Raw genomic sequence first — 12,463 nt, 5'->3', positions numbered from 1 at the left:
CCTGAAAGGTGTCAGGGACGAGGCAGAGGACGTTCCAGACGGAACCGTTCCTGCCCTGGAGCCCCAGGAGGGTGCGTGCCCTTCCCTGAGCCCCGCGGAGCCCGTGTCTGCTCTCCTTCCAGCTCCGGGATTCGTAATGAGAGCACATCCTGCGAAAAGCTGTGGCTGTAAGCAAGCATGCTTCACCCATACTGCATAACCACCCGAGGGCAGGGATCCCGGAGTACATTTTGAATTTGAAAATATGTCTACTTCAACTTTTCATTTAAAGGAAAATAAGCGAAAACCAAATGAAAATAGTCCCAGGGTCATGCAACCCAGGGCTGCATAATTTCACTCTAGGCTCAGTCTGCCTTTCACAACCGGGGAAAGCAATAATTCAGTTAACTGTTTAAAAAAAAAAAAAAAATCTGCGTACAACCTAAAGAGGCCCCCAGCACCGAGCCAAGACGCCCGCGGGCCACAAAGCGCCCACGGCTCCCGCGCTCCCAGGGCCCGAGGAGGCCAGGTCTCGCGAGAGTAGGGGGAGCACGGCCCGCGCTCCAAGGGAGACGCCGAGGCCGCGGACTGGGCGGGGCGCCGGGGGCTGGGCGGGGCGCCGAGGGGCTGGGCGGGGCGCCGAGGGGTTGGGCGGGGCGCCGGGGGGCTGGGCGGGGCGCCGAGGGGCTGGGCGGGGCGCCGAGGCCGCGGGCTGGGCGGGGCGCCGAGGATCACGAGTGCGCGAGCGCGGGCGGCCAGCTGAGCTGCGGCCCCGACTCTTCTCCGCGGGTGCGCGGCCATGCTACGGAAGTGGATCCTCTCTCTGCTTCTGGTGCCGCTCCTGCTCGGCCCAGGCCTCGTGCACAGCTCCAGCCCTCTGCCCCTGGTCCTCAACACTTGGCCTTTTAGGAACGCAACCGAAGCAGGTGCGGGGCGGCGGCCGGGGGCGGGGCCTGCGCTGCGGGGGCCGGCCCCTGTGCGGGTACGGGCGCCGGCGGGGCGGGCTGGCGCGGGCCTGGGCCGGCCCTTCCGCAGCCTCCTCTCCCAGGCCCTCCCGCCCCTGCTGCACCGCGGCGTCTCTTGCAGTGGACGCCGGGTCCCGCTTTCCACTGCTGCTTTTCAGAGCCTCTTCCCGTCACGATCCGCCCTCCGTTCAGCCCCGCGCCGCCTGGTTTTCCACCCTGTTGCTGACCAACAGCAGTTAGGGCCTTCTTGCTTAGACTCTTGCAGGGGCGCCTACGCTGTCTTACCTGACGTCCGTTCTCTCACGAGGGCTGTCTCTTGTCATCTCTCCATCCCGCTAAGCCCTCCGTTCTCCCCAGTACCCCGAACGCAACTGCAGTTTGCGAAAGGCTGCTGATTTCCCAAAGCATACATACTGTTTACGTTTACTTTGTCGTTACATGCTGACATTGTGTATTTGCCACCTGGAATACAGAGTTTCAATCGTGGTTGGCCTTTAAAATCATCTGTGGAGCTTCTTTAAGTACCCGTGCCCGAGCCCTGCCTCCTGAGATTTTCATTTAACTGCTGGAAAAAGGACCTCTGTGTTGTTGTTTTGTTTTGTTAAAGCTTTCTAAGTGATTTTGATTTGCCGCCAAGATTGAGAACCGCTTACCTGTCACCTCTTTCAGGAAGCCTTCCTTGATTTGCTGCCCTTATGCCCAGTCTGAATTAGATACCTATCTTCTGTGCTTTGATGCAATCCTGTACATACCATGATCTTGTCATTTTTTCATGTATTGTGTGTTTGTCTCATTCATTCCGAGACCTACTACCCCAAGCGTAATTTCAGATTCCTTCTCTCCCATCTGAGGCTGCTAATACAACTTATTGGGGCAGAATTGGCTCCGGAATTTGGTGGAGCTAAGTGTATGTTACAGGTGGTGCATAGGATTCAGAGTGAGCAAACAAGGCTGTGAGAAAGAGATTGCCAGCGATGAGGAGACAAAACAGGAAGTGCAGTGGCCAAGGCAGGGGACATATAAAGGCCGCCTGTAGTGAAAGGGGAACTTCTTGAAATACACTTTCAAGCCTGTAGGTCCAGTAGTAATACTTAAGATTACCAGTAATAGCACCTTCCCTTCACGGAATTCTATTTTTATTAATAAGACATTAGACCACCAAAGATCTTTTTTTTTTTTCCTTCTCAATGCATGGGACTCCAAAGAACAAAGTACTGCTAAAATCATGACCACTGGAGCCAAAATGGGCATTTGAATCCTGACTCTGCTACCTAACAGTTGTGTGATCTTGAACATGTTACTTAACCTCTCTGGGTCTGCTTCCTCCTATTTAAAATGAGGATAGTAATTGCACAATATTTACCTGAAAAGCTGTTGTGCAGATTAGTGGATGAAGCCATGCCTACCCACGTTGTCATTATTTGCTGTTAAGGTGTGGTTATTGAGACTTGCTGTGATTGATGTTACCTCAATAAAAGTACTAGTTGTATATATTTTTGATAATCTAGTGATGCAGAAGAAATTTATAAGACTGACTTAATGAATTTTCAATTTAACTGCCTTTTAGTGGCTTCACTTAGAAAATTGAAGGAGAGAAGACATTTCTTACACAGCATAGAAATATCAGCAAGTAAAAAACACCCCTCACTTTATATCAGTAGCCAAAGTCTTTAAATTCTTCACCGTAAATAGGTGCATTATACAACTTTGTCTACATCCCTCCTTTGTCACGCTTACTAAACTAAAATTCTGAATAACTTAGTGTAAATGTGAAATTTTTTTTATATGAGTTCTCAAAACGTTTCTGGTTTGTTGCATCTGGCACTAAAAAAAAAAATCAGTATATAAACCAGGATTTGATTAACAGCGTGGAGGACATTAGCATCTGGAGGTTCTACCCTGGATGCAGTTGAGCAGGGCTGTGCCGTGTGTGAGAGGGAGCAATGTGACGGCACTGTGGGCTTTGGAGGGAGTCCCGATGAGCTTGGAGAAACCACACTGGACGCCATGATCATGGACGGGTAAGAACATGATCAACCTTCTACTGAGAGCAAGACAGGCATGTGTAAGCTTTGTCAGGTGAAAACTCCTAGTTTATTGTACATGTCCTAAGAGAAAATCATCATTATAATAGAAATATCACATAGAAGTAGGTAGTCTCCTTGGAACACACAGAATCCCAAGCTATGAAAAGATGTCTGCCCTGGTAGATCATCATTGACCTGCCATCCCCATAAACGGTGGTTTGCATGACCCAAAGCCTTAAAACCACTTCTGGAAGCCACGTTTAAAATGAGTCAGGAGAAACTGAGAACGGCAGTACTGTTGGAGTATGTGGTAGATGGATTTGCTGTTTGTTCCTTAATCTGTCTGCTTGTGGGAATTCGAATGAACTTCATGCATGTGCCATTGTGTGTAATGTTAAGACGGTGGAATTTATCCTACAAAACTGTTGGCTCCAAGTAAACCAATACTGTTTTTATCTTTGAACCTGTGAAAGTACCTTAATCAATCGTATGCCTTTTTTTTTTTTTGCAGCACTACTATGAACGTAGGAGCGGTAGGAGATCTCAGGCGAATTAAAAACGCAATCGGTGTGGCTCGGAAAGTGCTAGAACATACAGCACACACGCTGTTAGTGGGAGAGTCAGGTATATTTTTACAACACCGAAGCTTTATCTAGCCCTCTGTCTCTGTTCCTCACTGTGAAAAAATAAAATTGATCAAAGCCGGCCCAAGTTCCAATTCCAGCCCTTTTACTTAATATCTATTTACTATCAGGTAAGTTACTAAACTTCTAAATTCACACTTTCTTCATGTTTAAAATAGGAAAAAATAACAATATGCTAAAGTTTTAAACATGGATAACATGGTGGAATGGATGCTAAGGTTTGGAGGGTAGAGACATTGCCTAGGGAAGCTAAATAAAACAGAAAAATTATGAGTGCTCAAAAAAAAAAAAGGATTTAAAAAACCTAGTTCCTTATCTATAGATAGGTAATTGCTGGACTGAAGAATGAGCCAGCAACACTTCTCCTCCTGAATTCATTGTATCAGGGTGAGACTGCAGAGCATTCTTCTCATCCAAAGACGGGCACCAGGGTATTGCTATGGCAGCGTCACTTGCTTGAACGTCTTCCAAGTTATATACCAAAAATTGTACAGGGACCTATAATCAAAAATACTTTTGAATGATGAATTAGTTAATAACCCCACAGTTAAGCGTCCTTCAGTTTTGCCAAAAGATGGAATTAAAAACTGTCTGACAAGCTAAAAGATCTGTTACTCACACATGGAGTCTAGTTGGCTCTTTGTTTGGTGTCTCAGCGCTGGGCATTGCACCCTAGTTAGAACAGTAAGATTCTTGCTTAGTGAGCGGTGTGTGCAAGAAGGGAGATTGTGAAGGGGTATGGAAAAGAGAACTAATAACTGTCACAATATACACCCCAAGGGTCTCAAGCCGATCAGATTTAGGAATGACGTGGCACTTGAGATCTAGAAACTGATGTCCTTAAAACTGTTCGTGTCTGAATATTCTTCTCAAAGTCGTTGTGTGCCCCCTGGGATGGTGTACCCCACTTGAGAGACCGCTGACCAAGAACACTTCCTATATATGTATTTTATTTAGAAGACAATGCTTAACTAATCTTTTTCTTTTCTTCCTAATCTCCAGCCACCAAGTTTGCTGAAAGTATGGGGTTTATCAGTGAGGACTTATCTACCAATACTTCTCGAGCCCTTCATTCAGATTGGCTTGCTCGGAATTGCCAGCCAAATTACTGGAGGGTATGTAGACCCAATTTTTAAAAGTAAATCACTAGAAAATATGAAGCGACACCCCGTCTGCCCTTTGGTGGCTACCTGTTGCCTAAAGTGCTGTTTATCACCCTGGTTGCCCTCGAGAACCAACGATTTAAGTCGACTCTCTGGGCATGGATGTTCCCGAACTCTCCTTAGCTGCTTCTCGTGCACGTACGTCAGTGGTGGAACACTCCTGGATCTTGGCAGCAGTTCTCAAATTGGGACGGCACTGATGTGGGCAAGAGTGGGTGGCCTCAGTCAGAACAGCTCTGCTTGTATTTCCTTGCAACAGAAGGTTCCAAGTCTAAAAAAATCAGAGTTTGGAAACCATTTGTCTAAAATATTTCTTACATTTTTTTCTGTATGAAGTATACTCAGTAACTTGCCCTGTTGACTGGATCTATATTATTAGGTGGCTAGTATGTTAGTGGTGGGGTCATTTATCTTTAAATCAATGGGACTTTTAGCATAAATCTGTTTGTCTTTGCCATCCAGAACCCTTCTGTGGACTACCTTAGTCTCTCATCTGTTTCTTCTCCCAAATCGTAATTACTTTTGAGTAACCAGTGAGTCTCTGGGGTTAGCATTTGAAAGAGGCTAGTGTATAAAACTGGGTCAGGGGTGGGGGGGTCAGCAAGTGCACTAATGAGTAAGACCTGAGTAGTAGGTTTCCTGATTAAATACTAATCCATATGCACAACCTAAATTTATGAATTTGAATCCTTTTCTTGTATCTTTAAATCCATAGAGGAATCTGAGTACAACTTAGAATATGTTTGCATGAACCTAGCTTTGAAATAAAGAGGGTTTTAAAGTAGATTTTGCTTTAAAATCTCAGAATTCTTCTTTGGCCAGAAAACAAATTCTGAAATTTAAAGGTCAGGCTGTGTACCTAATTCCTTTGAGGATTAAGATCTAATACACAAATCTTCATCTCTGTCTGCCACTGTGCAGAGAACTTGAGCCATATAAAGAGAAAAATTAGGGATTTTTTCCAGACAGTATAGATGCCGATTCTATATTATGTAATTCTGACACTAGACTAGTATTAAATTAAATTATATCCATCCGTTCACATAAGACTTAGCTAATGTTTGGTTTTTAATTCATACTTTTCAGTTACCAGATATCCTTTGGGTTTCTTGCTAATGTTTCATCATTGTATGTGACTACTTGCCAGTTTCTAAAATGAACCTTCCTAAAAACTAAAACTTAAATCTTGTCCACAGAATGTTGTACCAGATGCTTCAAAATACTGTGGACCTTACAAACCACATAGTATCTTAAAGCAAGAAGGTCCTTCCCATAAAGAAACAGGAAATAACCACGGTCATGATACAATTGGTAATTTGCCTTTTATATAATTATTACGGTTAAAGTTCAGCCATTTTTAATTGCCTTTCTGTAGTTCTTAACTTCTTCATCCTTATTTATGTGCCAGAAGGTGATTTTAACCACTTTCACTGCCAAGTAAGGCTGTACATACATATGTGGGTGGGCACAGGCGTGCGCGCGTGCACACACACACACGGTTTCTTTCCATTGTATCTATATACATTTAGATAAATTACACAAGGCCCCTAAAATCTAGCGATTAGCCACTTACAGATTTTTAAAACTTTACTTGATACGTTGGGTTTTTTTTTTTTTTAGGTTTTTATGTATTCTTTTATTTAAGTAATCTCTATACCAACATAGGGCACAACCACGACCCTTGGATCGAGAATCATGTGCTCTTCTGACTGAGCTAGCCACGTGCCCCTGTTTGATATGTAGTTTTTTAATAATTTTATGTTGTTTGCCACATTAGAGCTGTCATGTTGAAAATTTCCATTATTCTGTGTCAATGACTTGCTCTGGAATTACCTTTGAAAGGTAACTGAGCAGTTGAAAGAGTAAGGATATAGAAAGTCTGCCAGATGATGCTATGACAGTGGGTTCTGAAACAGTACACATTAGGCAAGTGGTGTAATTTTCAGCATTCCTGAGCTTCCTATTTTCTTCTACCCAAAATTACTGAGTGAGGATATTTATATTACCAGCTGCTGAAGTATTTGTTTATGTATTGAGGTAAACCTCAGAGCTGACACCTAGAGTGATTTTTTTTTTTTTTTAACTTTTAGGCATGGTTGTAGTCCATAAGATGGGACGTACTGCTGCTGGTACATCTACAAATGGTTTAAAATTCAAAATACCTGGGTTAGTGTTTCTAAAAGAACAGATCTCGCAAATACACATTGAGTATAAACCAGCATGTGCAAGGTGCTAGTGAGAGATGCAAAATGTAAAGCACAACCCCACCCTTACTGCTGAGATAGATAAACGTGTGAAAGCAAATAATTATCTGCTAAGTGCCAAAGGCGTGGGCATTGTAGCTGGTGCCATGGAGCTCAGGGATGGCAGTGGTGGGCTGAGTCAGCAGGGCAGTAAACTGGGGAAAGGCCAGCAGAGAGATGCTGGGGGCCGAGCTGGAGCCTCAGGGAGGGAAGGGAGCATCCAGGCTAAGGCACGCACCGACCCGGGGTAGCACATGCTGGGTTCAGGGCTCCTGCCTGCTGGAAGAGAAATTGCATGAATGTCAGGTGCCCCAGGGGCGGGGCGGGGAGGTGGACCAGAGCCACACTGCAGGGGGTCCTGAGTCAGTTTAAGGATTTCTGGATTTTATTTTAAAGTAGTAAACACCCAAGGTTTATTACAAGGAAGAACCTTGGTAAAATTTTGGCACATGAGAGAAAACAAGAATAGACGGTAGCCGAGGAAAACGAATCAGAACCTATTGAGATAGTCCAGAAATGCGATGCCAAAGGATGGTCATAATTGAACAGTTACTAAATCTCTGACATCTTGACATCTAACTGGCTGGCATCGAATGCTTATATCATGAACTGAAGTGTATGGAAACCTTAGTTGAAAAACGAGTGAAAATCTTTGCCCTCTGTGTTCTGATGAAGACTTAGAACAATCATCAGTGGCTAAGTAGAAACATTCCCTGTTGTTGAATCATCTCCTAAAATACTGTGGCATTCACACTTGATCTCCTGTCCTGAATTTTTGTGCCATGCCCTCACAAAGTCGAGTAGGAGATTCGCCAATACCTGGAGCTGGCGCCTATGCGGATGACAGCGCGGGAACGGCTGCAGCCACTGGCGATGGGGATATACTGATGCGTTTTCTGCCCAGGTGTGACTCCTCCCGTTTAGGACCCTTCGAGATCTTGACAGGAGATGGCGTCTGTCAAGACAGAAAATAACTGTTGGTGCCAGGCCATCTGATTTTGTGTGCACGAGAGCTTTCTAGAAATTCTGCTTCCATACCCTTCGCCTCTGTCATTTTCGATGGTGATAATTTAAGTCATCATCATCCTCTGAAATAGAATATTTCTTGCTTTACTTCCCAGATGAGAATACTTATGATGCATTTAAATAATTTGTGTAAGGCCACTGAGTAAAGGAACTGTGATAATTGATAAAAGTAGGAAAGACAGTCACTGTGTACAATGAATTCCTCGAAGACGACCATTACAGCTGGATGTCTTGCACATGCCCACCACTTCCCCCATTAATTGCAGCCCTATTTCTTATTTAAACATAACCTTTATTCTTTAGGACTTCTGGCTGTCATTCCTAAGTAACAGTTATCCAGCCAGAGCCAAAAAAAAACAGTCCTCATTTGAAATGAAGGGGTAGATAAGTTGAAAAGATAGACATTGTATCCAGGTTTACTTGCCTTCCCAATTGAAGTTAACAGGAGTTACTGACTTCTCTTAGGTATTTTATCAACTGTGACAATTCTGATGGTTTTAGGTTTCTAACTTCAAGTAACATATTTGGACTCTGTTGACTCTGTGATCCTAAAAACTCTGCCTCTGTTTAAATCAGCTACCAAGCTGTAGAATATATGAGAAGAGGAGAAGATCCAACCATAGCTTGCCAGAAAGTGATTTCCAGAATTCAGAAGTATTTTCCAAACTTCTTTGGGGCTGTTATATGTGCCAATGTGACTGGAAGTTATGGTAAGTTTTATTTGGAATTCGTACTTGCGTGAACTTGTAAATGTTATTGAAAACATATACTTTAAAATTTTGTAGTGTGATTTGCTCCTATACAGTGGAAACAGGGACTATGTCAAGTAGGCACTGAGTCACTGTTAATTGTTGATCTGTCAAGACCCCCAAGAGTGCTTAAATATACCTAAACCCCCGCCTCTGGCTGACTCTCGGTGCTCATGACCCAGTGTTTGGCTCCTAGTTCTTATCTCTGACATGGGTCCACCATGTATTCAGCTTCAGCTCTGGTGCCAGGTGACATGGACTTCTGTAGTCGAATGCTTTTATTAATTAGAGGTTGGTAGGGACAAATTATCTTCCCAGCTTCTTTCCCATTCATTATATTAATGTCTCAAGTCATTTAGATCTTCTTGGGGCTCCAAGGTACCAAACGTATTACTAATTAGTAAACCAAAGAAGTTGGCAGAATTATTTTTACACTGCATTCGAGGCATGTCCTTTACTTCATTTACTTTTCATATGAGCCTATCAGTTTCCAAGTGTTTCAAGATCAACCACTGCTGCTTCTCATTAGGGAATTTTCAGATGAGGAAGATATACAGCTTTACTGATCAATATAACGTATTAGGTTAGACTGCTTATTATTGTCCTTTGATCTTTTACTTCCCACAGTTCTGTATTTGAAAAACTTGTTTGAGGAATTCCTTATTCTTTTTTAAGTACTGAGATACCCAAGTCAATAAAAGTGATGGGGGGGGCAGGCTTTGTGTTTACAGTGAGTCAGTTAGATTGATTCCATCTTATGAAATAAACCTTAGAAGGCTCAAAGTTGGATTTAACAAGATGTAAAAATGACAATTACATAATTATAGATGAATTTAAAATTGACTGGCTCTCTAAAGCAATGGCGCTCTCTAAAGCAATGGCATTAGAAGGGGACCATGCAGGTGTTTGGGCAGGGGAAGAGACCCCCATTGCCATAGGTGGGGAGGGCATCAGGAAACTGGCTTCAGTTAGGGGAACTGGATTAGACACAGAGTATCTTGACAAAGAGCTCTTCCTGTGGGAGAAGAATAGAAAAGAACAGGGAGCAAGGGGAGGGGAGGGTTAGGGCTGAATCATGGGCATATCTTAGTGGCTAGGGAAATAAAATTTTGGGCACTTGCCTAAATAATTTTTCCCAAGAAAAGGATATGAAACCAGAGTAAAGTAATAGTCGTAAAAATATCATGTGTGTATACAAGCAGAAAATCGGCCTGTATTCTGAGCTTGAAGAGATGGCTTCCCCCCCACTGCCGCCATTCTTTCCTCTCATGGCCGGTCAGCTTATCAGGACTGAGCGTGCTTCTTCTGTGTGGCTCAGTTAACTTGGGGTCCACAACAGCCAGCAGCCAGGCAAAGCCACTGTGTCTGTATTGGTTGTAAAGATGTGCATCCTCTATTTACCCAGACAACTTTCTCTTTTCTTGGCCCCAGGTGCTGCTTGCGGTAAACTTCCCACATTTACTCAATTCAGTTTCATGGTTTATAATTCTCTAAAAAATCAGCCAACTGAAGAAAAAGTAGACTGCATCTAATCCATCTTTTCCGTCCGCATCTATGTTTAAAGAGGAGAGAAACAAAGGCTGAAAAGGTTACTCACGGTTGTCGTATCCTATGCCTCATGCATTCTACCTTCTTTGTATAAATCGGCACAAAAATAAACCTGTGAAGTAGCACTTTCCCTTTCTATATCGGACGTGGTTCTTATGATCTTGTTATTTAAGCTTTGTCTATCCCCTGAACATGAATATGTATGCATGTATTTTGTATATGTTTAAATTTTAAGTGATATTTGGATTTCTGCTCAACATTTCAAGACATTGCTACTTTGGGGATGTATTTCCACAGTGATGTATTAAGGACAAAGGAAATAATGTGCATTTGGATACTTAAAATAATTAGAGGGTCTAAGTTTTTTAGACCCAAAAAACAAAATACCGGTGAGTTGCGCCATGATTATCCCTGATTCAGTTTCATTACCTTACAATGATGGGTCTCTTATCACTGATTATCAGCTTTACATAATGTTCCCTACCAGCTTGAAGGGGAAAGAATGCCATTAATAATAAAGGCGGGTTTTGTTTTGCACGTATTCGAAGGTATGGGCAAATCTGATGAGCAATTGTGTTGATTTCCTTTGGTTTTTCCCTCTGATGAGTTCTCAATGTGTGAAGCTTCTTTAGTTGCAAAAATCCCTGATCATTTAGCTACTAATACTTAGTATTGAGAATTTGTTCTGAAAATATTTTAGGGAACTTGATTGATACGACAGTGTTACTAATCTCTTGTGCAGAGCTTGGTGATTGCAGTTGGAAATAGGGCAGTAAATGGTGGCTAGCTGGGCATCGTTTTCCTTGGCACTTGGTCAACTATCTGACTGACAGCCAGAGAGTTCTGTATGTGCCTTCTCAGCATCATCTTTCCTTCAAAAGCATTATCTTGTACATAAATCTGTGTGTACAATATTGTCCTCAAACTGTAGTAGATCTGCTCTGATTTTTTCAATTCATCTTAATATTTAATGTTCTTGATGATTTAGGGCTAGAGAACTATAGTTTTGAGAATGCTTTCAGTTCCCTTGTTCTCCGACCTTGCTGTGTATAACTGTGTGGAGAACCTCTTCACAAACACCCTCTGCTTCAGGTGTGAGAACCCGACTAACGCCATCTTGGACCAATCTGTCCTGGGGACGGCTCTGACCTGGACAGTTCTGGAGCACAGCCCCTGCCAAACACACACACACACACACTTTCTTTTTAACTACACTCAAGTACATCCTTGGGGCAAAGATCAGCTCTGGAGATTGGACTATGATTCTCAAACATTTCCTCTTAGGTGGTCGCCCAGCCTCTAGGGCTATAAAAATCGGGTTTTACGGGGGGTGGGCTTCTGGACCTCTACTCATCTTGCAGCTGCCCAAGACACACATCTGTCCCTCAGTCCCCTTAATAAACCATTTCCTGTCAAGCTGAACTTGTTGGCCTTTTTCCTTGATCTTATGGCTGCTTTGGCCTTTGGAGGTTGTATTGCAAATACCTCCATTTCAGGAACACTAGCCCACCAAATCAGATTCTTCACAAATTAGAATCTGAAATCTGGAACTAGCAGCTACTGATGGTAGCCTGTAAACTACTAGGGAAATAATACTACAGATTCACTCACATTCACAGAGCAGAAGAGAAACTCTTACTTTTGAGGGGTCTCATGAGGTATATTGATTTGTTTAAATCTGATATTGGGCCTTGGAACAAAGGAGAGGAAGCAGATTTAAGCTTGCAGCATATTTCCATCAAGATGGAATCCCTGTTTTGTATGTTGGTTATCTGTTAATATTTTAGGCAGCCATGTACCAGCAGAAAAATTAAATTGAAAGTCTTCATGGCCTGTCATTCCCCAGCAAATTAGGAGTTTAGCTGTTAAAAACTGATGTGGGAAGCAAAGGCAGAAGAAAAATTATTAAATTTCCTTTCTACCTAGAGCCCATTGACAAGTCCCTGAAATAGGCAGAGTGACTTTCCTCTAGGGACTCGGCTGCCTCCATGTTAATACTTTGCTAAGGGCAAAAGGCAATCCTAGCCCGACCCCCAGGATCCTGTAAGTCTACTTTGGAAACTTCTTTCGTCTCTAAAGCCCCCACGATGCATGTTGGCAGTCATCCCCCAAGCATATG

The 12,463-nt window shown here is 43.2% G+C and overlaps 1 protein-coding gene across 1 annotated transcript; it reads left to right on the top strand.

Moving 5' to 3' along the window:
- The first annotated feature begins 701 nt into the window (after positions 1–701).
- Positions 702–10,482, top strand: AGA (aspartylglucosaminidase). The gene is made up of 9 exons (XM_025885991.2): positions 702–905; positions 2,812–2,965; positions 3,483–3,595; positions 4,618–4,730; positions 5,975–6,089; positions 6,869–6,944; positions 7,818–7,925; positions 8,624–8,757; positions 10,228–10,482. The coding sequence occupies exons 1-9, from the start codon at positions 779–781 to the stop codon at positions 10,326–10,328; spliced, it is 1,041 nt and encodes a 346-aa protein (XP_025741776.2). The 5' UTR covers positions 702–778; the 3' UTR covers positions 10,329–10,482.
- Positions 10,483–12,463: the final 1,981 nt, after the last annotated feature.

Source organism: Callorhinus ursinus, unplaced genomic scaffold (assembly GCF_003265705.2).
Source record: "Callorhinus ursinus isolate GAN/ISIS: 27379988/994484 unplaced genomic scaffold, GSC_fseal_2.0 scaffold17, whole genome shotgun sequence".
NCBI classification, from domain to species: Eukaryota; Metazoa; Chordata; class Mammalia; order Carnivora; family Otariidae; genus Callorhinus; species Callorhinus ursinus.
The sequence above is the reverse complement of the archived record's forward strand: the minus strand, read 5'-3'. Positions and strand labels throughout refer to the sequence as shown.

What these genes read in the sequence shown, in the direction of transcription:
- AGA (XM_025885991.2), top strand. Translation starts at nt 779, where the DNA reads ATGCTACGGAAGTGGATCCTCTCTCTGCTTCTGGTGCCGCTCCTGCTC. An exon ending in TAGGAACGCAACCGAAGCAG is followed by an intron (nt 906 to 2,811) that starts GTGCGGGGCGGC and finishes TTTGATTAACAG; the next exon opens with CGTGGAGGACATTAGCATCT. An exon ending in GCCAGCCAAATTACTGGAGG is followed by an intron (nt 4,731 to 5,974) that starts GTATGTAGACCC and finishes TCTTGTCCACAG; the next exon opens with AATGTTGTACCAGATGCTTC.